Here is a 25153-nt window from a genome sequence, read left to right as displayed (position 1 = left end):
TCTATGTGTATTTGAAGCTGGCAGGGTGATCCTGTCTGTAATCCCAGCACTTATGGAGGCAGAGGCAGGTGGATCTCTGATTTCGAGGCCAGCCTGATCTACAAAGGGAGTCTAGGACAGCCAGAGCTACACAGAGAAACCCTGTCTCGAAAAACAAAAAAAACAAAAGCCAGGTGGTGGCGGCACACTCCTCTAATTCCCAGCACTTAGGGAGGCAGAGGCAGGTGGATCTCTGTAAATTCGAGGCCAGCCTGGTCTACAAAGTGAGTCCAGGACAGCTAAGGATACACAGAGAAACTCTGTCTGGAAAAACCAAAACCAAAGCCAAACAAAACAAGACCAAAAACAGATAACAAAAAACAAAACCCTCACTTTTGATAGAAGTTGCAATTACCATATAGGCCAATTCAGAGAAAATTAGTATCAGCGAACATGCTGCGTTTGTCAGTACAGGAGTAAGCTATGCTTATCCATGTCTTTAGGTCTTTGCTGGTTTCTTTCATTAGTGTTGTACCATTTTTAGCATGTAAGTGCTATACCCGTTTATAGCTGAATGTTATCTTTAATGAGATCATGAGTGTATTGTTTTCCATTCTGGTTTACGTAGTCGCCACATCGGTAGAGTGCTTAGGAATGCAGCTGTTGGTTGTGTACCGATCTAACCCTTGATAGCTTTGTTGGACTCACTCAGAACAAGAGCCCTAAGACAGAGCGCATGGAGGCGGGTCAGAAGATTTACTTTAAGCAGAGAGGTAGCCGAGGCGATGGTCGCACTTGGTGACCTAAACCAGAAGCTCTGACAGGCAGGTTCCGACCCAAGCTAGAGCCCTGAACAGTGAAGCCTGAACGGTCCTCTCCATCACTGGTGTCAGGAAACCAAAGGCCGAAGGCAGCTCTAAGCCATGGGGGCGGTACTGAGGGGGGCGGGGCTAAGGGCAAGGGGGAGGGGGGCCACCGAGGACCACCAGCCTGAGCTTGGCTCTCAGGGTAGGACTGCTCTTTGCAAGGTATCACCAGGGCCCTGCGCATTCTCTCCTTCCTGGACAGGACTGCACCCCCAAATGGGACAGTCCGTCGGGCTTGCACACAGCCCGGCTAAGGACACACCAAAGGCAACGTTGTGCAGACCTGTACGGTTGACATGCTTATTAAAGACAGACAGCAGGGATGCCAGCCTAACGCTGCACAAGGGAGATTCCTGCTCAAAACCTAAGTCCCTAAAACCCAAGAAATGAACAAAAAAGGGAATTGTAATCCTGAGGGCAAGACCACAGGCATGTATTTGAGGGAGGAAAAGCCTCCTCACTGAGAGAAATCCCGCCTCTGCCCCTGCTTGGCCAGTCCCCTGTTCCTCCACAACACAGCCTGTTCCCGTCCCACCAGCTCTTCACTCCCTCACACTAGTATGAACAGGGCTTTTGACACAGCGGGCTTCCCTTGAACCAGACAGCCCAGACCCAGTGGCCAAGGTCCAATTGAGTCTTGTCAGCTGCTTTAGCCCAGAGTCAGATGACTTCTGACCTCTTTGCCAGGCCTCAGAAAACAACTGCCCCTACCTACCCGGCGGAGCTGTTTCCCAGGGGCAAAGGCAAATTCAAGAGCCTGGAGTGAGGCTGGAAGCTGCCTGCCTGGACAGGGTAGGCAGCAGGCTCAGCCTTTGCTCCTCTGGGTCCGCTCCACCACGCCTCTTCCTCCTCTAGGAGGAGTCTGTGACAAGTCTGGATTGGAGGCTTTTGGGAAATCGATCCGGGTCTCCTCCTCCGGGTTGGCCTCGGACCTTTGTGGCTGTTTCTTGGGACCGCAAGAATTTGGGGGGGGGGGATCTTTCAAAAAATGCAAACTTTGCGGAAGTCTTAGAGACCCCTTTTCCTCACTTCCTGGTGCGAACCACACAGGCTGTGGTTTAAAAAAAAAAAAGAAAAAAATTACCTCTTAAGGGAGTTTAATCCCTTCGGTTTCCACCGTACCCTCCCTCTCCGACGGAGGGTAACCCTGATTTCTTCAACACGACTTGTCCTTCGGGGCGGGGACTGTCCAGATCATTACGCCCGGCCCTGCCCCTGGGACATTCTACCCGGGGCCAGCGCTTTGCATTGAAATGCACGCGGGCGGCCTGCAGACACCCTGGACGGCTGGGACTATGGAGGATGCGCTGAAAGCCTGCGACGGGCCAGGGACATCTGGGACCGCTGGAGACGCGCCGCCTGGTCCCCGCGTCTATGCACGCCGCTGGGTCTTCTTGCTGGTGGTCAGCCTCCTGAGCTGCTCCAACGCCATGGTACAAGGACGCTGGGGCGGGCGGGGTGGGGTCTTTGCAGCAGCTCCAGCGCCAGTTTGCTTTTGCTCAGTCACTGGGACAGACCTTTCTTCTGGCTCAAGAAGTTGTAGGAGAAGGGGCAAGTAAGTGCATGTCCCGCTTGGAATGGACCAGCCAGGGAAACAGATTCTGTTAGTGTCTCAAGGGTCTCAGCCCCACAACTTGTTGCTTCCTGATACTCTCCCTACCCCCCAAATGCTGATGTCAGGGGCCCTCCGCCTCCCCCTTCATCCTATCAGCCGCAGGGGGACTGCAGGTCATCCTCCCTAGGAATAGGTCCACAGGCACTTGAGCCTGAGTGGATGGAGAGCATGGAGCTGCTACCACCCGCCGCTCAGGGACAGCCACTCAAGCCTTCACCTTTCTGATGTGGTCTCCCTAGTATGTGTGAAGGAACGTTGAGTCACACGCGGCCGCTGAGTCACACGCGGCCGCTCAGCTGGATGGGTTGCGTTTGGGCCATACAGCTATGAGTTGTAACAAATAGAGCTCAGAGAATGCCAAGTGGGTGGGACCAAGAAGTTACTGGTCACGATGGGAGGGGGGCACTGGCATTTCATGTGCCCAAAGCCTTTTCTCTCTCTCTTTCTTTCTTTCTTTCTTTCTTTCTTTCTCTCTTTCTTTCTTTCTTTCTTTCTTTCTTCGAAACAGGTTTCACTGTGTAGCCTTGGCTGTCCTGGACTCCCTTTGTAGACCAGGCTGGCCTCGAACTCACAGCGATCCGCCTGCCGAGTGCTGGGATTAAAGGCGTGGGCCACCATGCCCGGGTCCAAAGCCTTTTCTTTTTCCCTGTTATTCTGGTTGTGAAGAAACAGCTTTGAGTAAAGGCCTACAAATCAGGGGGGCCTGGAGTCAACTATCTGTAGCAATATCGGAAACTTTTCTCCTGATGGCTATCTTCGTTATTGGGGACTCGCTGCTACGGCTTGGCTCACAGGTCTCCTTTTTAACACTGGGAAACACAGCTGGTTTGGGATAGATGCCTGCGAATATGTGCAGGGCTCAGTGCTTGGGTTTTACCTTTTTGGTGTCCGCTGATTCTAAGAATTGTGGTGGCCCTCACTGGGTCCCTGTTCTGGCCAGTCCCTGCTCATTTGCCTGCAGCTGGTGACTGGGCTCCAGGCCTCTGAGAGAGCAGCCTGGGAGGCAGGCACAGCAGAGCTCACAGTGAGGCCAAGAGACGGCCAGTGCTTTGCATGGGGAAGAGATGAGGAGCCGAGTCAGGGCAAGGCTGAGAGCTGATTGAAGGCATTGATTGTCATTCTTGTACAGTTAAGTGAGGTGGATGGTTGTTGTTGTTTTGTTCTTTCCCTCCACACATCTGTTACTGTGCACATTGCCCACTTGTATGTGGGGCTACAGGTCTGGCAGGAGCCAGGACAAACTTGCGAGACTTGAGAGGTGGGCTCTGATTTTCTTGCTCAGCACAGCAGGTTTTGCTCTGTGAGGGCAGGCAGGTGGCAACCCGGACTGCATGGGGTGCTTTCTAAGCCTGGGAGATACAAGCCTGTTCCTTGTATTGTCCTGAGGGAAAAAAGGAAGGAGACGCAGCTGTTGCAGAATGTTGGTGTTTCCTGAGGCTTTGTGATAGAGAAAGCCTGAGACTCTCCGCTGAGCTATGGCGGGTATGGTCTGGGCCTTTATCGTCTTCAATGGGGTTCGTCAGGAACTTTGATTTGGGGCACACCCTTGTTGGTCATATATCGTTCTCTCTATTAGTCTAAGTTTGGTGACTCCTCTTTTCTACTCAGCTCCCCTTATTTCTTCCAGAAAAACTTCCTCTATTTTGTACTTTTGGGGGGCAGGGAGTTGAGATAGGGTTTCTCCGTGTAATAGCTCTGATTGTTCTGGATTCACTTTTTAGACCAGGCTGATCTCGAACTCACAGGGATCCATCTGCCTCTGTCTCCCAAATGCTGGGATTACAGGTGTGTGCACCACCACCACTCAGCCCCACTTTGAACTCTTCTGTTTGCTTGTGCTTTGTAATGTCTATGATGGGAGAATGTGAGGAGAGAGAGAGAGAGAGAGAGAGAGAGAGAGAGAGAGAGAGAGAGAGAGAGAGAAATGCCATTGGTTCCATTTCATCTATAAAGAAGTCCTGGGCTTTGAACTCTTCTGTCCTTGGCCCTGTTCATTCCCTCCTTGGTTTTCATGCACGTCCTGAGTCACTAAGGCTTCATTATTTGTCTGGATGTCTGCCATGGGGTCTCCACTACACACCAGACCTCATAGTCTCCCCCAGAATGTGTTCCTTATCCATCGTGTCTCTGCACAGTTCTGAACCACAAAACTCAGAACCATGGCTACCGGCTGCCTTCACTCCCACGTCTCCCCGACTACCCTGTGTGCTGCTTCAGGACTATGTCCTTAAGTGCTCTGACCCACGCAGCGTCCGTGATATACCGCCTGCTGAGATCATGGCTTCTCTGTCTCTCTGTCACAGCCAAGTCTCATCTGCCCACTTTCCTCACTATTTTGTTTGTTTTAGTTTTGTTTTTCAAGACGGGATTTCTCTGTGTATCTCTGGCTGTCCTGGAACTCACTCTGTAGACCAGGCTGGCCTCAAACGCATAGAGATCCACCTGCCTCTGCATCCTGACTGCTGGGATTACAGGCGTGTGCCACCGTGCCCAGCCCTGTCCACCACTTTTGACACAGTGCTTCCCAGGCACTATCCGCACTGATTACCTTCAGCTTTCTTAGAGAATCAGGCCAATCCTAACGAGATTTGCGGCCCCCTGCTAGGGTGTAGGCTGTAGGCCATGCCTGGCTGCTTTCCTGGTTTGTAAGAGGGTGAAGGTGCTTCTCTAGCCAGGTGACCCAGAATCTCTATTAGGCTGTGTCCCCATCATCTTTACAGGCACACCCACACACCCCTGCTCCTACCCTGAGGTAGCCAAATGACAATCATAGGCTTCAGCCAGTACAGAGCTGGCTAGGTGTTTATCTGTGCCCTGTAGCTGACTTAATGTGTATCCCATAGCTGTGGCTGAGTTTTGCACCTGTGGCAGACACCATAGCACGGCACTTCTTACTGTCCATGGAGCAGGTCAACTGGCTGTCGCTAATCTACCTTGTGGTGTCCATCCCATTTGGCATGGCAGCCATCTGGGTTCTGGACTCTGTTGGGCTCCGTGGTGCGGTAAGTCAGATCCCGTCCTGTTCTTGTACAGGTTGGGTGGGACCCCGGGTTGGGTGGTGCCCCTTGCCTTTGGGTACAAAAACTTGGTCTCTTCAGATTTGACCCTACCAGTCCCACCAGCTGGGTACCCAGGCAAAGCAGCTTGTGGGGGGTAGGGGGAGGTGGGGGGGGGAGGTAGATACTGGGGTATCCCTATGAGCTAGAGATGGGCGTCTGGAGATGTGGGTGTGGGGGCTCTAGGCTGGCATATCGTCTTTGACTGTCCATTCCTGCAGACTATCCTGGGTGCATGGTTGAATTTTTCTGGGAGTTTGCTACGTGCTGTTCCCTGCTTGGATATCAGGATCCCCAATCCCTTTGCCTTCTTCTTGAGTGGGCAGGGCCTCTGTGCCTTGGCCCAGACCCTGGTCGTCTCTTCTCCAGCCAAGCTGGCCGCCCTGTGGTTTCCAGAGCACCAGCGAGCCACGGCTAACATGATCGCCACTATGTGTGAGTCCTGGGATGGGGCCTCAGTGACCCAGAGTCAGCTCACAGGCCAAGACCACGGTGCCCCAACTGGGAAGGACTCAACCCAAGGAATGGGGTGAGGCCTGTCATAGCTGGGCTGATACATCTGTTTTTCTATCCAGCAAATCCTCTGGGCATCCTTATGGCAAATGTGCTGTCTCCTACCCTAGTCAAGAAGGCAGAAGACATCCCTGTGATGGTGAGGGGCTTGTGATGAAAATCTTGCATGTGGCATGTATGCTGTGTGAGCTTTGTGTACATAGCTCATATGTGTGTACAGTACATACAATAGTTGTACTGGGGTGTGGTCTATGCACATATATGTCTGGTGTATACCCATACTTGTTGGTTATGGCATACCTGGGGTGTGTTAGCATGATCTGCTTCTTATGTGGGGATGAGTTTGGAGCCTTGGGAAGTTGGGCTGATGTTATCAAGGAGGGAATCATCCCTGAGTGGTACTTTGAAAGATGGGTACCACATGAAGCTATGAAGAGCTGCTGAGGGTGAGGTGATACAGCCCTCCAAAGATGTAAGTTTGCCGACTCTGGAGATGAAGCTAGTAAGGTGGGCAGAGCAGGCTGAGACGTGTGTTACTGTGGCATCTTTGTGACACTCAGAACCTCTCCCCCCAGCTTGGCCTCTACATTGTCCCCGCTGCCCTTGCCTGTCTGTTGGCCACTGCCTGCCTCTGGGAGAGTGTGCCTCCTACCCCACCCTCTGCAGGGGCTGCCAGCTCAACTTCAGAGAGTTTCCTCCACGGGCTCAAACTGGTAGGTTGTGTGGATTCTGGGGGCAGGGAAGCAAAGGTCAGAAGCCTGCTAGAGCTCCTGAGGTAAGGGCTGTTTTTCCCTCTAGCTCATACAGAATAAGGCCTACGTTATCCTGGCCATCTGCTTCGGTGGTGGCATTGGTATCTTCTCCAGCTTCTCGGCACTCCTGGAGCAGATCTTTTGTGCCAATGGCTACTCCAATGTAAGTAGTAGCCCTGCCTAAGGGGTGGGATTTTTCCCTGCCAGGGTTACCTACTGCTCCTGAGCACTCAGAGTTCACCCTGATAGAGATGAGATCAGCATCCTCTCATGGAGGTGCCAGTCATGGCTGCTTATATATCCCTGGGTCATGACCTTTGCCTCCTGACAGAGTGACTGGTGAGTGTGGGTCTCTCATGGGCCATAGGCATACACGCAGGGCCTTTGGGGTTATCTGTAGGGTGCACATTGCAGGAAATCCATCTTAGGAGGCAGCTTGACAGGGTTGTCTAGCCTTCTCCTCTGAAACTGCCCTAGGGATGACATATGCCCTCAGGATCCCTGGTAGCCCCCTGCCTCCCGACGGCCCTCAGCTTTCCCTCCCCACTTCCAGGAGTTCTCAGGCCTCTGTGGGGCTCTCTTCATCGTGTTTGGGATTTTGGGGGCACTGCTTCTAGGCCTATACGTGGATCGGACCAAACGCTTCACCGAGGCCACCAAGATAGGCCTCTGTCTGACTTCCCTGACCATCGTGGCCTTTGCTCTGGTGAGATTCAGCAGGAACAGACTGTCTGCCCCAGGATGGAGGGACACTGTGGCAGGCGGGTGGGTGAGGGGCAGCAGGTTCAGTGGTGGCTTGCCAAGAGCAAGTGCCTGAGTGTCAAGCCAGTTCTCTGTCTGAGGGCAGCCCTGCGTAGGACTGGCTTCACTGCCACATCCATGTCACCCAGTCTAGAAGGCTCATGGGGGAGGCGATGTCTCACTGCCATGCCCACTCCATTCTTCTTTACCCCCTTTGTTGGTACCAGGTGTCCCAGCTGCAGGGGCAGACCTTTGCTTTGGCCGCCATCTGCTCCCTCCTTGGGCTCTTTGGCTTCTCAGTGGCACCTGTGGCCATGGAGTTGGCAGTGGAATGCTCGTTCCCCGTGGGCGAAGGTGCCTCAGCTGGTTTGATCTTTGTCCTGGGGTGAGTGTCCTTTTGCACTTGGCCACCTCTCTTGGGCATGGACTCCTTCGCTCACCCTGTGTCCCGGGCTGTGGGCAAGCCTGGGCCAGCTGCAGGGCATGTGTGGATAGAGACAGTGACGCGTGTTGCGGTGGCCGGGCATGGATGGCGTCCAGGGCTGTGGACAGAGTTTTGCTTCCCAGGCTAAGTGCCCTGTGTATCTAGGCAGGCGGAGGGCGTGCTCATCATGCTGCTGTTGACAGCGCTGACTGTGAGGCGAACGGGCCCATCCTTTTCTACCTGCGGGCAGGGCGAGGACCCTCTGGACTGGATGGGTGAGTGTCTGTGTCCCAGGCTTTGGCCCCAGACAGCTAAGACCAGACCAGGAAGATAAGGTATTAGGAGGCCTGGCCCAGATCTTGCGGATCTTGATCCTGGTTGCTCTTCAATCCCCCTGGGCAGCCACCAGTCGGTGTGAAATAATATGGTTAGATGCCTGGGGTTTGCTTGTGGGTGCTCAGGACCCTGACACAAATCCAGCATCAGTATCCCCACCCCATGTGAGGTGTGTCAAAACACAGGGAAATAGAGACTGAGATCTTAGACAGAAAAGGGCAGAAATCTCAGAAAAAATAAAACAAACAAACAAAAACAAGGGACAGAGCCAGGTGGTGGTGGCACACGCCTTTAATCCCAGCACCTGGGAGGCAGAGGCAGGCAGATCTCTGTGAGTTCGAGGCCAGCCTGGTCTACAAAGTGAGCCCAGGACAGCCAAGGCTACACAGAGAAACCCTGTCTCAAAACAAAACAAACAAACAAAAAACCCAAAAACAAACAAACAAACAAAAAAAACCCCAACCAAGGACAGAAGTAGAAATACAGAGAAATATAGAATTTTACATAGAAATATAGTGACAGGGACAGAGAGTCTACCTGGACAGACAGAAGGGGTGGGGGTGGGGGAGATTTATATTTAGACAGAAATAGAGACAGAGATGCAAGAGATACCAAGACACAGGAAGATTTATGGGGAAACAGACACACACACACACACACAGAGATTTGGAGATGAGAGCAGGTAGTGCTCAGTCACACATCCATGCCCTAGAACTCAGGGTTCCTAGCTTTCGGAGCCTGGGCCTGGAAACATCCTGAGAGCCGTGGAAGGCTGAGACCAGTGCTTTTTCCTGACTTCTGTATGGTCACCATCACTGGGGTCAGCTGGGTCAGGTCCACCAAGACGTGGCTACGGCGGGAGTCTGGGGCTCTGGCTTTTGCCTGGACCGCTGAAGGATGGGCCTGTGCTTGTGTCCTTAGAGTCCCTGCTGGTGCTGGCTGGTCTATGTACCCTTTTCACCTGTGTCTTGGTGCTCTTCTTCAAGACCCCATATCGGCGTCTGGAGGCTGAGTCTGGAGGACCCCCTTCGCCCGGGATGTCTGCCAGGGAGCCACAGAATATACGCCCCACCCACGTACCACCCCTTGAGACTCCTGGTTTGAATCCTTCAGCTGGTGCCTTGACGGGAGCGCCTGGTTCTCTCTCCAAAGGACACTCAGAATGGGCAGAGACTATGGCCAGAGATGTCTAGTAAAGCGTGGGCTTCACAGGATCTCTTTGATTGTGCCAGCCACTCTAAATCTCTGACAGAGACACAGAACCCCTTAGCATACCAGGGTATGTCAGGATGGCCTTTGGTCCTCGGGGTAGACTACGGTTGAATTGGAAATAACTGCTGCCATACAGATACTGGTATGTAAGAGTGGACTCTGACCAAGCCAGACTTGTGATGGCTGCTGCAGGAGCAAAGGGAGTGAGCTGGGAACTCCTGGCATAAGACTGGGGGGAGGCCGGGTGTGGTGGTACACACTTTTAATCCCAGCACCTGGGAGGCAGAGGCAGGGGGATCACTGTGAGTTCAAGGCCAGCCTGGTCTACAAAGTGAGTCTAGGACAGCCAAGGCTACACAGAGAAACCCTGTCTCAAAAAAAAAAAAAAAAAAAAAGACTCAGGGGAGTTCTGAAGGCTATAGCATGGCCAGTCTGAGCTAGCAGGTGCAGGAAAGATCTTGTCTCCACTGTATGATCAGACATTGAGCCTGATTCTAAACCGGCACAGAGGCTGGTGAGCTGGTCTAAAGCAGAGTGGTGAGCAGAGGGGCCTCTAGTGGTCATATGCCCCCCAATGAAAACTCACTGGTAAGTTTGTGTGTCTAACTATTAAACTAGCTGCACCTTGCAGCCTGGACAGTGGAGCAGCTTATCCCTCCTCCTCCTCCTCCTCCTTCTCTTCCTCCTCCTCTTCCTCCTCCTCCCCCACACGGGTAATCATATAGCTCAGCACTTTATAGTAATCTAGGTTGCCAGCCACATCAATGAAGGTGAACTCCAGCATCTGATTCACCTAAGAGTGAGCCCAGGTGGGGAGGGGAGGGTATTGGTGGGGGGAGTCAAGTTGGTGGTAGTGGGGGAGGGGGAGGGGGTGGGGGGAGGAGGAGACATAAGGTTCCCGGGTTCCAGCAGCCCAGGAACAGTAAATTGCATGCACTGAACTCCATTCAGTGGGTTTCTGGGTCTCATGTGACCCGTTAAGGGGGAGGGGGGGAAAGATGGGCAGAGGAGGAAGGGCCAGGCCGGGGGAGGGGCTGGGGTTGTACACTAGATGGGGTCAGGAGAGACCTTGGAGGAAGCGGGTGAGACAGGGGAGAAGGGAGGGTATAGGGAAAAGAGGGATGGAGGGGAGAAGGGGCTGGTACACTGGGAGTAATGGTGGTCAGTACATGGTACAGACAAGTTGGGGCCTAGACCTTATTCCTGCCTCTTAGTCGGCCGCCTCTATTATTGGGCTAGCCAGCAGCAGGGTGGTGATGTATCCCTCTAGCCACCCTCTGATATACTTGGGCTGGCTTGTATGTCCTGCCCACTTGTCATCAAAGCCCATGTGCCTAATGGTCCTCCATGAGCCACAGCGGGGACCTGATGGGTTAAGAGGCAAATGCCTGCGATGCCAGAATGTTCCTTTCCCCGTGCTGTGTGGAAGGGATCCGCCTGTGACAGGGGCTTAAACCAGCCATAGATGGATACACAACGTCAGGACAGACAATGCCCAAATGTCAGGAATGACCTTTCCCTTAGTTATTGCAAATGACTCTGCTCTCGGGGGGTCTCAGGGTGGCTATTTAAGGCCCTTGGAGCTAAGGCTCAGGAGGGGCTGGTGAGGTGCGCTTGGGGCCCATGCACTGTGCCTCTTCTTAGGGTAGGTGCCCCGCAGACCCAAGCCAGCTCCCTCGGTTCTTCGCGGACGCTGCCATTGCCTTCAGGGTTGAGCATCTTGAAGACGTTTAGGAGTCTGTAGTTGTGCCTGCCTACAAAGAGGCTTTCCGAGTACTGTCTCGTCCTAGAGCTTCACGTGCTTGGTCTTGCTGCACGGTCTGAGGAGTCTTTCCTGTTCCTGGGCCCCAAGGACCCCTGCTGTTCACTCTAAGAGGAAACTCTTCTCAGACAGCCATGGGTGGCCCTGGCTTCCATGTGAGGGTCAGGGCTCTGAGAATGGCAGAGGCTACATAGGGTTGGGTAGATGGGGGATGGGTTGGGACTCATAAGGCTTGGGGACTCCTGAGAGAAGTTTCTCAAGGGATGTTCCCTAGGACAGCTCAGATGTCTAGTTGCAACTTTGTACCAGGATGGGCTGAGAGGCTACCATCCCAAGGGACTGGACAACTGCAGAGTGAACCTAGGCAGCCCGGCAGTGACATAGCTACTCCTCCCCGTAGACGAGCCACCAGAAGGCTTTGTTCTGCCAAGGGTGCTGCATTTCCAAGGCCTCATGGCCCATTAATGGCCAAAGGCCTGGGGATCTGAGCTATCCCAGGCATCTATGTAAAATATCTAGAGTTTTTGTTGTTGTTCTTTGTTTGTTTGTTTTTACTTTAAGTATCTGCAGGTTTTTTTTAAACATAGTTTTTTAAAGTTTTAAAATGTATGTGCATTGGTGTGATGGTGTCAGATCTTGGAGTTACAGACAGTTGCGAGCTGCCACGTGGGTGCTGGGAATTGAACCTATGTCCTTTGGAAGAACAGATGGTGCTCTTAACCACTGAGCCAACCACTCTCCAGCTCAGTATCTGCAGCTTTAAGTATTAGGAACTAAGCACTGTCAGATGGCTGAGCTGAGGGCTGTTCCTGGCAGAGCTCACTACTTATCTATCCAAACATGTTCAGAAACATCAGGAAGACTCCTTGAGTATGACATCTTCCTTGTCCTTGACATTAGGTTTGTCCGTTGCTAGCATGGGCAGGAGTGGGTGTTCAGTAGGGCCACACTGTCATGCCCAGCTCCCACTGTCCTTGGCCCAACAGGGCAGCCTACATCTGCCATCCCCAGCGTGACTCCAGAGCAGTACTGAAGCACACGTGTGCAGAGGGGAGGCCTGAGTGTGGGGAATACAGGCTGGGGCCAAGCAGGTCACTTCAAATCTACAGACACCATCTGCTGTGGAGGAGAGGAGAAAGTGGAAGACTGTTCCCTGTTTTTCAAATATAGACCCCAGGGAAAAAGTAACTGCCTTTCCTGGCTTCCAAAATTCCCCTGCCCCCAACTCAGGAGTGTCTTGTGGTAGGCAACTGAGACGACAGGGAGGGCTCTGTACCAGCAGAAGTGGCTCGGAGAGGCTGGGAGAAGAGCAGTTATCTGTGTGTGAAATCGTGAGTAGGCCTAACCCGTCCACACGCTCTGCTAAGCCCACAGGTGAGCCTGAGAGGAGCATGGGGTGTCGGGGAGGGGATTAGGGCTGCCTGTGTCATCCACTGGGTAGTCTCCCTCGCCCCTGCCTCAAACCCAGCCCATGTTTTTCTAACCACCCTGGACATGCTCTGCTAGTTCTAAAACAAAACAAAACAAAATAACAAGGCAGGCGGGTCACTGTGAGTTTGAGGCCAGCCTGGTCTACAAAGTGAGTCCAGGACAGCCAAGGCTACACAGAGAAACCCTGTCTCAAAAAAAAAAAAAAAAAAACCAAAACCAAAACCAAACAAAAACCTAGGGTCTTAAATAGCTACCCTGAGACCCAGAGAACAGAGTCTTTTGGAATAACTAAGGGACACTAAACAAACCTAGAAGTGGCCATACCACCCCCGAAATATAAGGGTGTGTCAGCATTTAGGGGCAACACCCTTTCACACCCACTCAGGGAAGCATGTCTTAGAGGCCCTCTTTGTCAACGCAGCTGTCTCTGTTCTTACCCATGAGCATGAAGGCCTGGGAGCCATTGCCAGAATTGCTGCCCTGCTGGTGGTCAAGCTTTGCTGTGGCTCCTGCCCTTTACTCCCACACCTGGCTCTGTTCCATCAAGGGGACAGATACACCCAAAGCCACATGTGTCATCCTGTGCCAGCTGTGGGAGGTGCTGCTCCCGCAGACCAGCGCCAGGAACAGTGAAGAGAGAAGAGAGAGGTGGGTTCGTGGTAGGGAGAACTGAACAGCTGGTTAAGGGAAACCAACCACTGGGGGCAACTAGCTACAGTAACTAGCTATTGAGGAGAGGTTGAGGAGTGGAGGAGAAAAGAAATACTGGGAGGCCAAGGTGTATGTGGTATAAGGTGAAGGATTTTTTTTTAATGTTATTAATTGATTCATATTACATCTAAATTGTTATCCCATCCCTTGTATCCTCCCATTCTTCCCTCCCTCCCATTTTCCCCTTATTCCCATCCCCTATGACTGTTCCTGAGGGGGATTTCCTCCCCCTGTATATGCTCATAGGGTATCAAGTCTCTTCTTGGTAACCTGCTGTCCTTCCTCTGAGTGCCACCAGGCCGCCCCATCCAGGGGACATGGTCAAATATGAGGCACCAGAATTCGTGTGAAAGTCAGTCTCCACTCTCCTCTCAACTGTAGAGAATGTCCTGTCCATTGGCTGGATCTGGGTAGGGGTTCGAAGTTTACTGCACATATTGTCCTTGGCTGGTGCCATAGTTTGAGTAAGCTGAAGGTTTTAAAGCCCAGGAGCACCTTACCTTTTTCTGTCTCTCTCACAAGCTTAGTGTCTGTCTGTCTCTGTCTCGCTTGCTGTCTGCTGTTACTAGCTCCCTTCTTGCTGTTGTCACGCGCATTTCTACCCCTCTTCTCGCTTGCTGTTACACACCTTCCTGTCTCTCACCCTAGCTTACTCTCTCACGTCTGTTACTTGCTTGCCATTCTCCTCGGGCCAACCCCACTATTTTATTTAAAGTGAGGTTCAGTTTTTTTCATTGCAGATTACATGATGATTTTCCTCATCTTTTACAATCAGCAGGGAATTCAAAAATCAACAGAGCAAAAGAATATTTAACAAGGAAACACAAAAAGTTCTGTATAACCTACAATAAAGCATACGGCAAAAACCAGTCAATTTCCAAGCAATGGTCAGCATGACCTGATTATTGTTTCTTAAAAATACTTAGGAAAGTTTAATCACAAATTTCCCCGGGGGGGGGGGGTTAAAGCCATTGTATTTATAAGATTGCCACAGCAACATAGTTTGAGCTAAATTTTCTCTAATAAAGAAAAAACCTCACTTACTCCCAGTGCCAAACCAACAGCTGTGCTATCGGAGCCTCAGCTAACTGCCAAGGGGTCCTCTGTTGTAAAATAGCTGTAAAGCATGACGTTCCAAGCCCACTTTCTAGTGCTCTCAAAGCAGATTCTAAAGAAACTTTTCTACAGGTAACAGTATCCAGCCAGGCACTGTTATGTCAAGGTCCTAACTTTCTTCCAAGCAGTTTCTGCTTGGGTGCTCACAGCCAGAGTGGGGGTGGGGACACTCTTATCATTGTCTCAAGCCTTTGGCCAGATGCCCTCTTTCAACATTCTCTTAGGTAAAAGTTTTCCCTATATGAACTTCCTGCTGAGAAATAAAACAAGTTTTAGGAGAAAAGACAGATTTTTAGACAAAACTACACCTGGACCATACATAATATTTGAGCGCAGTGGCGATCAGCTGGAGATCTCTGGAACGTTGTCAAGCGAAGCCTCAGACAGCTGATCTGCATGGCTAGAGATCAGGCTGGACAGCCGGAGGTCTCTAGAACTTTGTCAAGCAAAGCCTCTATGACTTGTCCTCCTGTCTGTGGCAGTGAGTGGCTCCCAGAGAGCAAAGGCGGACTATTCTAGAACTTCCAGATCTGGATCTGCTCAGAATCGGAGGAGAAGACATGTGGGGGCCTTCTGGGTAGGCTGTGCCGTTTTCCTCCTCCTGGCCTTCCTGCTGTCTTGAGAGGCAGGAGTGCCAAGGATGAGGGCTTTGAGGCAACTGGGGGAACACTTGGGGACAGCCCATGTTTTGGGAGATTTAACTCACAGGATGCGGGAACTGTGGCACTGGAGGGTCCAAGCAGGGTAAATGGATTCCAAGGATGGGCTCACTCCTGGCATCCAGCTCTCTGAAGGCCCAGACCTCCCTCGTTTCTTTCCAGTTTGTCACCATGACAGCTGAGGGGCAAATATCTGTACACCCACACGAACAAACACACAAAGACTTCCATGTGCAAGTACACTTGAATGCCCCCTGCACACCACCTACCTCCCTTGCTGCCTGCTCACCATGCCTGAGTCTTGCCTGCCCAGAATCTAGCTTCTGCCTGTCGTAAGATGCTCCCTGGTCCCCTAAGACAGCTCAGACTTTACTTGCCACTTCCTACACGGACAGGCTGAGGACTGCCATCTGAGGGGACTGGACAACTGGAGACTGAGCCTAGGTAGCCTGATGGTAACTTGGACACCTCTTCTCTCAGCTCAGCCACCAGAGGTTTTACTCTGCCAAGGACTCTGCATCTCTAGGGCCTGTGCCACATTAATGGCCAAAGGCTGGGGGTCTGAGTCATCCTCGGCAACCGGGCCAGCTGCCAATGAAACTATAGGTGCTGAGGACAGCACACTATCTTTTCAAGACCAGCAGAGATGGCATAAATGGCTCTGGCCCAATTTTTTTGGGTGGTGGTGGTGGTGGATTGTTTTGTTTTTCAGATAGGGTTTCTCTGTCATCCCTGCCTGACCTGGAACTCTCCTTGTAGGCTAGGCTGGCCTCGAACTAAGAGATTGACCTGTCTTCCTCCTGAGTGCATTAAAGGCATGTGTAACCACCGCCTGCGCAAGAATTTATGTTTCATTCTGTGTGCATCAAGCCTTTCAAGGCACTAATTTTACTTTCTGATTACTTGGCAGACCCAGGAACCATTCTGAGGCCACTGCCAGCCCTTGAAACCCCTAACCCTGCTACCTTTCTAAACCATGACATCTTCCACAGTGTGCACTGTCAGGGGTCCTGTTCCCCCCAAGGTTATAGCCTCAGTTACAGAAGCTCCTTCCCAGGTGCTACCTCAGGTTACATGGGGAATTACCAGAGGTGGGAGTTTGTCCAGGTATAGGAGTTGTAGTGGACAGAAAAGGGCCTCGGTTGGGCTTAGCCCAGCTACAGGGGTGGTAAGCTCTGACTGTGAGAGGGCCACAAGACCCCAGGGAGGATCTTGGCTGAGCCTGGGCACAGCACTAAAGATAGCAGCACATTTGGAAAATTTAGATCCTGCACACAGCTGTCTCCAACAGGTGCTGAACCCTCCCGGTGGTGTCCTGAGCTATGTGGAACCTTAACACTCCTGCTGCCCCCACCGATGACCCTGAGCTGCAGCAGATGCCAGGACGTTATGCCAGTGTGTGTGCTGGGTGCCTCTCCGGCCTCTACTCCTCCATATGGTTTCTGCACACCCACCCGGCAACCCACACTCGCCTTGGGTCCTAGAGTCCTGGAACCCTGAGCTGCTGAGGGTCTGGTTTAAGATCTAGTGGAGGGGCCAGGGGGGTGGGGGGTGCACACCTTTAATCCCAGCACTTGGGAGGCAGAGGCAGGGAGATCTCTGAGCTCGAGGGCAGCCTGGTCTACAAAGCGAGTCAAGGACACGCGTGGCTATACACAGAAAAACAAAAGGTCTAGTGAGGGAAACCTGTCCGGTCACTTAAGGTTGTCAAGAGCAGGAAAGGGAGGGGTCTCGAGTGCGGGTGCCTTGTAGGTCAGCATGCCTTTGCAGCTCCCCTGGGGAGCAATGGGTTGGAGGGAGGGCAGGGGTCTGCCTTTCTTACCCAGGCTCAGGTAGGAACCAGGAGTGGGGCGTGGGGAACTGAAGATCAGACTTTTATCAAAGGCAAGAAGAGTATGTGGTGCGCCTGTGGTATATATGGCGGATTTCTGTTCCAAGTTTAGGGAGCTTTCTAGGATTCCAACAGAGGAGCCCTGGGTTTGGACTCTACACCAAAGGCAGGCACAGTTCTGGGCCATAGGACAGTGGTCCTCTTCTGATGGTCCAGGATAGCTAAGCACTTACTGACTGTGCACCTTTCCAAGCTCACTGCAACGAAAAACCGAGGAGGCTGGCTCATAGCCTTAGGGAGATTTCAAGTCACTCACTGGATTTTGGGTGCAACGGACCCAACGTAGTGGCTATAACCTTACCGTGCCTGACTTGCACACAGACTGCACGCCAACAGTGGACGCAGCTGTTAATCACCGTATCTACTGCTTGCCCCATCCCTGGCCAATTTCTGTCAAGGCCAGTGATTTCCAACCTTCCTAACGCTGTGACTCTTTTAATGTAGTTCCTTATGTGACCCCGGCGCCATAAAATTATTTTTATTGCTAACTTATAACTGCAATTTTGTTAATGTTTTGAGTTGTAATGCAAATATTTTTGGAAATAGAGATTTGCCAAAGAGATCGCAACCCACAAGTTGAGAACTGCTCGTTAAGGCAGGCATGGCTGCTGGAGAGGCACCCACCCTGGGGACGGAGCCTGCCGAAAGACAGTTTGGCGAGCTGGGTGCTCCGTGGTCCAGCCCCATGAAATCCGGAGAAAGGGTCATTAGGGGCTCCGCACTTGGGGTTCCGAGAGTGTGGGCGGAGATACCCAGGGGTTAGTCCCATTTGGATGACCATCACCTGTAAGACCCAAAACCTCCTGAGGTGGAAGTCATGCACTCTGGGCCGGCAGTTGCAGGAAAAGCCTGGAAGGTTGCAGACCTCTCAGGAAGATAGGGCCGGTACAAGAATCTCTGTAATCTCATCCCCACACCCAACAAGACGCCCAGGTTTGCTCATCTGTTCCAAGAGATGAAGGGATTGTTAATCTGCTCCGGCCCAGAACAAGTGGGCGACCGGATTCTCGGGCTGGTCGGCCGTCTGCGCTGAAGTGACGTGTGACCTCGTGTCACCACCCTTCTGAGCCATCTTGCTCGCACAGCCTGGAGTCCTCGCACCGCAAGGTGTTAACCAGAGGGAATGCGCTGCTATCCTCCAGTCGCTAGGGGGCGTGCCTTCGCTATGGCGCATGCGCTTTCCTGGCTCCGTGAGGCGTCTTGCCCTCTCGCTGTGCCTTCCGCCTCCGTTGAGCTTCCGGTGCGAAGGTCACGGACAAGATGGTTCCCCCGGTTCAGGTCTCTCCGCTCATCAAGGTGAATGCTCCTCACGGTCGCTGCGCGGCCCCCAGAGCCCCTGCATGCCCCCTTCCCTTCCCCTGACTTAGCATTGCCCACCCTCGAGATCGCCTCCTGTGGCCTCGGGGCAGCCTTGGCCTCCCCACCCCGCGGCCCCGCTTGGTGTGCGCCTTCAGCCCTAACGTTTTGTTCTGCAGTTCGGCCGGTACTCCGCCCTGGTCCTCGGCATGGCCTACGGCGCCAAACGCTACAGTGAGTGCGGGGACCGGGACTGCTCGGGAGGGGGTGACGCTGGGCCGCGGGGGGCGGGGGGCGGAGGGTGCAGACGGGAACAGCCCCCCGGAGGTTGTGCAGTCCGCCTTCTCACGAAGCAGCCTTTTTAGGGAAGAAGTTAATCGCGTCCCCTCCCCAGGTTACCTAAAGCCCCGGGCAGAGGAGGAGAGGCGAGTAGCAGCAGAGGAGAAGAAGAGACTAGATGAGCTGAAACGCATCGAGAGAGAACTGGCGGAAGGTATGGCATTTCGCCCCTCCTCCTACCCCCGGGTTTTCTGGAAGTAGTTGATGGTTGGTGGACCAGGGGCCGCCTCTCGTCCCATGGCGCTTGTGGCCGGTGCTGGGCTCTGCGGGGCCCGCCGGAGTGTGGGGGCCATGCTGCCTCTTGTCTTGGGGGAAGGGGTGGGGCCTTCTGCAAACCGCACAGCCTTCGGAGAGGCTCCTGCCGAGCGGGCTTTCTGACCACTCTGGATTTCCTGCAGATTCCGGTCAGGTGGGGAGGGCAGTGGGGATGGGAGGATTGGTTTTGGTGATGAGTTACGTTCTCTTAGAAGTAGATTCTGGATTGCTTAAAACCGAAGTCCTGACATCCTTGTAAGTGGCCTGGGATGTATATAACGTGTGATGTGGTCTCTCTTTTCAGCTCGAGATGACAGCATTCTCAAGTGAGGCGCCAGTGAGCTTGTCTTTAGTCGCTGAGGATGAATAAAGCTTTGTTGTGTGATGCCCTGGCTCCCTCTTTTTACTGCCTTGGTTGCTTGCTTCTAGGCACCAACTCTGGTTGTGTCTTGTTTTTTTCCTCAGGTAGGGACAGAGGGGGTGGTGAGTTTCAAAGGAATTAATGATCATTACACACACACACACACACACACACACACACACACACACACAGTGACGCTCAGAAACATGTAAGTGATTGATTCAGGGTTTTGATCACACTGTGAACCCCAAGATTGTGTCACTTATGGAATACCCCGTTTTTAGTTGTGTGGCTCAGCCTTAGCACACACATTTAATACAAGAGCTTTCTGCTTGAACATTACAAACAGGATTAAATAAAGTCAACCATAGTCAAGAGGCAGAACAAGCAACTACTTGACAGGAAGTAACATAGGGATTATTAAGGAAAAAAAAAACCATAGAGAGGAAGTCAGGAGGACGAACAGAGCTGCACAGGAAGAAGGGACATTCAGCTTGAAGAAGGCTGCTTGAGAAAGAGGAGTTCTCTGGGGTGTCTGAGGAAGGAGGTCAGCTGGGTGCTTTCTCTGCCTCTGAGCTAGCAGGCTTTTACCCCAGCATCTCTTAACAATTGAGATTTTGTTTAAAAATGTGAGAAGTACAGAAGGGCACAGTGGTAAGGCCAGCTGGGGACGCCAGGGATGCCTACCCGCCTGGATACAGCTTGCTTTGCTCAGCTCTGGGCTCTTCTGCTTCTGTCGGCAGCCCAGGCCCTACAGGGGACAGGTGGTGGTTGATGCCTTCCCAATAGTATGGGCCTTGTGCCCCCCACTCATAACCTCTGGGTGTTGGGAAGTGACCTACAGCTGAGCTATTCAGGGAGGTTGTCCCCCCTAGTCTGGGCCCCTTTATACTGGCAACTGGGGTGCTAGTTCTTGTCAACTTGACACACTGCCTGGGAAGGAGGGGCTTCAGTCGGGGAGTTGTCAGTCATGCTGACTTATGGACACGTCTGCAGGGTGTCTCTTTAATTGATGATTGATGTGGGTGGTACCACCCCTGGACAGATGTTCCTGGGTGAGAGCCTGGTGTGGTGACGCACTCACTCTTTTAATCCCAGCTCTTGGGGAGGCAGGGGCAGGCAGAGCTCTATGAGTTTAAGGCTGGCCTGGTCTACAAAGGGAATCCGGGACAGCCAGAGAGCTCTGTTACACAGAGAAACCCTGTCTTGAAGTCATCCTCCCCTGCCCCCCGACCCCCGGTCCAGTAATGCTGCCAGTAAGCAGCATTCTTGATTCCTGTGGAGTTCCTGCCCTGACTTTCCTCAGTGATAGACTGTGGCGGAGACATGTAAACCAAATGAGCCCTTTACCCCCAAGTTACTTTTGGTCAGGGTGTATCACAGCGATCAAGCAAACGAGAAGTGTTCCTGCCTCCTCAGTTTTATGCCTTGAGGTTTTCTAGGTTTAAAGCCTTATTTATACATTTTTAAAGTGAGATGATCTACAAATGTAACGAGAAGCAGCAGGTGTATACGTCAAAGCCCTATATTTGGTTTTAGAGGCAGTGAGGAGCTACTTTTACCGAAATGGTATCCCACTATTTGGGGCTCTGAGGGTTAAATTTGCTCCCTCTCCACTAGTACTAAAGGCAACTGTAGCTGAGTGCAAACAGCAGAGAAAGCTGCTGCTGCCTCCTTCCCCAGGTCCCACCCAGGCACTCTGTGCAGCTTATTTCCATCCAGGCCATTTCTGTTTCATCTCAGATCTGCTCACACACAGCCTTGACCCAGCCGAGCTTCTCAACAGGTCAGATATGATGTGTCCTCAACGGACATCAACATGTGTAAAACTGGCAAGTTGTTTTCCCTATTCTATCCTGACTTTCTGGGTGTATGTTTTAACTAAGGCAGATGGGGTTGAATACATAAGTGTCTGATTCCACACAATTCACAGAACTTTATCAAATCAGATGAATATTATGGGCTACACCATTTAACTTATTCATAGTTGGCTTTAATTTGTTTTGCTTTTGTTTTTTTTGAGACAGGGTCTTTCTGTATTAGCCTTGGCTGTCCTGGACTCACTTTGTAGACCAGGCTGGCCTTGAACTCACAGCGATCTGCCTGCCTCTGCCTCCCGAGTGCTGGGATTAAAGACTTGTGCCACCACGCCCACCCAGCTTAGTTGGCTTTAATTTGTAAAAACATCTTTAAAACTTCAAAATATACATTTATGTTCGATCACTTTTCCCCCTTGTTCCTAATATCTTATACCAAACTGCTATAGGCAGAGTCCATATCCAGTGGTGAGTGGCAGGAGCAACCCGAAGCCGGTAGACAGGGCTCACAGGATACAGCAGGTTGAGGACTTGGGGGCTGGACCACCATTGCAAATTTCCGTGCCCACTGCAAGAGAAGATAGACTGTGAGTGGTGGCTTTGTGGCCATCTATACCCAGTGTCCTCTACCAGCCCCTATAGGTTCTCCCGGCAGGGGCTGAACGAGGGCTGTGGCCAACCCAAGCCGATTATGCTGAGCCTTGCTTAGTGCTTGAGCCTCTTCGGTCACTATGCCCTGATTACTTTCAGTCCTGACCTCCCATGACCCAGAAGCTGCCTTATTCAATGTGTTCTCACAGTGGCCCTGGAGAACCCCAGGTCCTGGGTAAACAAACCCTTGAAAAGATGAGATAGTGTCACTAGGCTTCTGCTCTGGAGATACAGGGTAAGCACTGCGCCAACTTAACTCTTGCTTAGCTCACTGATTTTGTTTTTGCCTTTTTGTTGTGTTTTACTCAGTTTTTTCTTTTGTTTGTGAGGAAAGTTGGGGGCGGGGGACGGATATGACAGGCACGTGGTACCACACCTGGGGCAAGATGTCCTACGCATGGGCATCCTACTCATGAGAGTTCAGTGAGATCACCTCTCCGTACAGGAATATATCAGCATTCCTGCCTCAGTGAGAGCACTGCAGCCTGGACTGTTGTCTACATAGCATGAACAGCCATGCCCGGTGCGGGACAGGATGGATGGATGGATGGATGGATGGATGGATGGATGCGGCATCCCTTGGCCCTAGACCCTCAGCCTCAGCTGTCCTGCTAGCTGAATTAGCCGCCTTTCTAAGTGAGTGCTGAGTGCATGGTGGTTCTCTGTCTTACTACAGCACCGACTTTGGGACTGACTATGAGCTCATCCCAGTCCTCGGCGCAGCCCAGACCTTTCTTGGCTGCTACTTTGTCTTCTTCCTTCTTCTTTTCCTCCTCCAGGGCCTTGACTTTGGCCTCATACTCATCAGCCAGAGCTTTCCACTCCTTTCTGTTATTTTGCAATCGGTCAAACATGGGCAGGATCTCTTCATGAAACCGGGAAAACTCCTAGAGGGAAATGAGAAATCACCGTGCTGTTCCCCTGCTCCTGGAAGACCCAAACACTGGCACTTCAAGGCCCCAGTTTCCCTACCATGACCAGACCCCTTGGAGAGGATGCTCTGCAATCAAGGAGCTGTATATTTTGGTTATAGGATTCTGGTAGCTGGCACGTTTTATTTTAAAAGTCATAAAAACAGTGACACTCCCTAGCACTGTGCTTATAAGATGACCACTTTTTTTTTGTTGTTGTTTTGGTTTTGGTTCTTCAAAACAGGGTTTCTCTGTGTAGCCTTGGCTGTCCTGGACTCACTTTGTAGACCAGGCTGGCCTCGAACTCACAGCGATTTGCCTGCCTCTGCTTCCCGAGTGTTGGGATTTCAGGCACAGCTACTGCGCCTGGCTAAGAACCTCTCTCAGCATGATCACTGGGCTGCAAAGACTGATCACTAGGTCACATGACCTATGGCTCCCTACCACACCCCAGGCCCAGCATGAGCTTGGATTCCCCACCCTTAGCCTATTTCATTGGGGCTGGCCCAAAGCAGAGTCATTTACAGTTGATCAGCATGGGAGAGACCACTGAGGAGGAGGGCAGGATAGGAGCTTGTGTGAGAGGGAGCTGTTGGGTATTAGTATTTATGATACAGTACTAGCAGGATGGGCATCCCAGAAATAGAGCAGAGAATGTCACCTGCAGGAGGGTTGGAAGAGGGAAGACCTACAGCTGCTTTCAGGTGATGCCAGTGGGTGAAGACAGTGGGGCCTACAGTGGCCACTTCTTTCTGCTTCCCTGGCTGCTGAGGACCGACCTCACTTGGAATCGCACAGCATCTACTTTACAGTGTGTGTGTGGGTCTGTCACCACTGAGTATAATCAGAGTGCTGTGGAGCTTGTGTGTCATGCACATCACATGAGGACACTGTGGTCAGGCCTGTCTTGTGAGTCTCTCCAAACTCCTGTTTTATGTCCTATGATCAAATATCAGAACTTGAAGACTTGGCAGTACCAAGGCAGTGGAGACACGGCTGCTATCATGTTCTGCAGGTTGTATTGTGGCGTGCCAGTGTAGACAGAATGATTCAGGCTTGCTTTCATGCTTTCACAGATCCCTGGTAAGTGAGTGCAGTCATTTTCCTGAAGACTGTGTGCTCATTGTGGGTGGCACTCTAAGGCAGGGATACCTCAGGGTGAAGAGGATGTTCTAGGGATGTATTTGGTGATAAATTTTGGGTCAAGCCATTTGGCGGGGAAGATTGAGACGGGTGTTGTGTTGGTCTCCCCTATCTGCCCTCTCAGAAAAGGGTGGAGACTATGCAAATGTCCCTGTAAGGTCCCTGCTGGGCACAACTCAATCCCTACCCACTCGTGGCCAGTCCATCCCAGCCGACATAGAACGCCTGCTACGCACCTTGTACACGAAAGTACATACAAAGTCGATGAAACCAACTTGCAGCTTGGGGAGCTCAGCTGCTTTGTTCCGGTCCATCATGGGCTTGTGAAAGAAACATGGGCAGGTGACATGGGTGCTGTAAGACTGTTATCTGGCAAAGGCCTCTTTCTTGCCTAAAGCCTGTTCCAAACAGTTGTTCACATTAGCTAGAGCTGGCTTGGAAGATGAGAGGTCAAAATAAGGCTATGTAGCTCCCAGTCCCTATGTAGGTAGAGACCCTTCCTGGTGTTAGCAGTGTCTCTTAACCCTAACCACAACTGCCTCGTTGTCTTGTCTTGCCATGGACTACTCCGTCTACTTGTCCCCTCTTTCCCTAGGGTTTCCCTGCTCAGAGTTGCCCTGCCTTGTGGGTGTACTCTGCAGCCGCATTGACCCAAGCTCTTGCTTGTGCGCTACAACCCGGATTTCCCAATTTTTCATGACTTCTGTTCTACAAGATGCCAAATTGCCCACAGTCATGCCAAGGGACCCACAAATTAAGATTAAGGCCCTTAATTTCCTGGAGTCTGGAGCACTACCAAGCATTCCAGTTCCTATGTCAAGATGGACTATTCTGGAAACAACACTTACAATGGGCTGTTGGTCCAAGACAGTCCTCTCCAAGTCCCCTTGTTCCCAGAACTCAGCAGCCACAAGGAGAGCAACCTGAGCACACACAAAGGCTGTTGTGGGGCTCCAAGCTCAGGGGCAGCAGGCCCTCCCCACGAGGTTCTGCAGGCAGCGTTCATGGGGTGCCTCCTACTGCTGTACCCGGGAATTACTTCACAAGTCAACACCATGTCCCTGCAGCTCCCTGGGGGCAGCCCCGGGGTGGCCTGAGAAGGGCTACTCTGGGTCCGTAGGGTCATCGGTCCTGACCTTGCTCTGGACTTCCCAGGGTTTGGTGATAGCAGACAGGTCACACGCGGTCATCATCATGGCCCTGTGGACAGACAGAGCAGACCACCTGTCCTTCTGAACAGAGGGGAACATGTTTTCTTAGCAGCTCTCTGGGGACAGTCCTGGGGAAGGTGCTGGTCCTGAGTCACCTTCTTGTAG

The 25153-nt window shown here is 52.1% G+C and overlaps 3 protein-coding genes across 5 annotated transcripts in view; 2 read left to right on the top strand and 1 right to left on the bottom strand.

Moving 5' to 3' along the window:
- The first annotated feature begins 1538 nt into the window (after positions 1–1538).
- On the top strand, positions 1539–14279 carry SLC49A3 (solute carrier family 49 member 3). Of its 3 annotated transcripts, none has more exons than XM_084760716.1 (10): positions 1539–2278; positions 5304–5462; positions 5738–5951; positions 6092–6168; positions 6605–6742; positions 6828–6944; positions 7335–7487; positions 7750–7907; positions 8112–8221; positions 9204–14279. In XM_084760716.1, the coding sequence occupies exons 1-10, from the start codon at positions 2099–2101 to the stop codon at positions 9473–9475; spliced, it is 1578 nt and encodes a 525-aa protein (XP_084616842.1). In that variant the 5' UTR covers positions 1539–2098; the 3' UTR covers positions 9476–14279. The 3 variants fall into 3 exon arrangements, with proteins under 3 accessions (XP_084616842.1, XP_084616844.1, XP_084616843.1); XM_084760718.1 differs by having other exon boundaries at positions 9269–9439; XM_084760717.1 differs by lacking the exon at positions 1539–2278 and adding an exon at positions 2290–2400.
- Positions 14280–18221: 3942 nt separating this feature from the next.
- ATP5ME (ATP synthase membrane subunit e) lies at positions 18222–19339 on the top strand. Its single transcript, XM_084760715.1, has 4 exons — positions 18222–18360; positions 18540–18594; positions 18755–18853; positions 19259–19339. Exons 1-4 carry the CDS (start codon positions 18325–18327, stop codon positions 19282–19284), a joined length of 216 nt encoding a protein of 71 aa, XP_084616841.1. The 5' UTR covers positions 18222–18324; the 3' UTR covers positions 19285–19339.
- A 131-nt stretch (positions 19340–19470) lies between these two features.
- PDE6B (phosphodiesterase 6B) overlaps positions 19471–25153 on the bottom strand; it is a 38556-nt gene continuing 32873 nt past the window's right edge. Inside the window, exons 18-22 of the mRNA XM_084760714.1 lie at positions 24974–25037; positions 24686–24760; positions 24074–24157; positions 22514–22670; positions 19471–21700 (exon numbers count right to left, since the gene is read on the bottom strand). Of these exons, the coding sequence (XP_084616840.1) occupies positions 21639–21700; positions 22514–22670; positions 24074–24157; positions 24686–24760; positions 24974–25037 (442 nt within the window). The 3' untranslated portion in view covers positions 19471–21638. The remainder of the gene's footprint in view (positions 21701–22513; positions 22671–24073; positions 24158–24685; positions 24761–24973; positions 25038–25153) is intronic.

The sequence above is a fragment of the Acomys minous genome (assembly GCF_964271855.1).
Source record: "Acomys minous genome assembly, chromosome: 15".
Classification (NCBI taxonomy): Eukaryota; Metazoa; Chordata; class Mammalia; order Rodentia; family Muridae; genus Acomys; species Acomys minous.
This window is presented reverse-complemented; position numbering and strand designations above follow the sequence as displayed.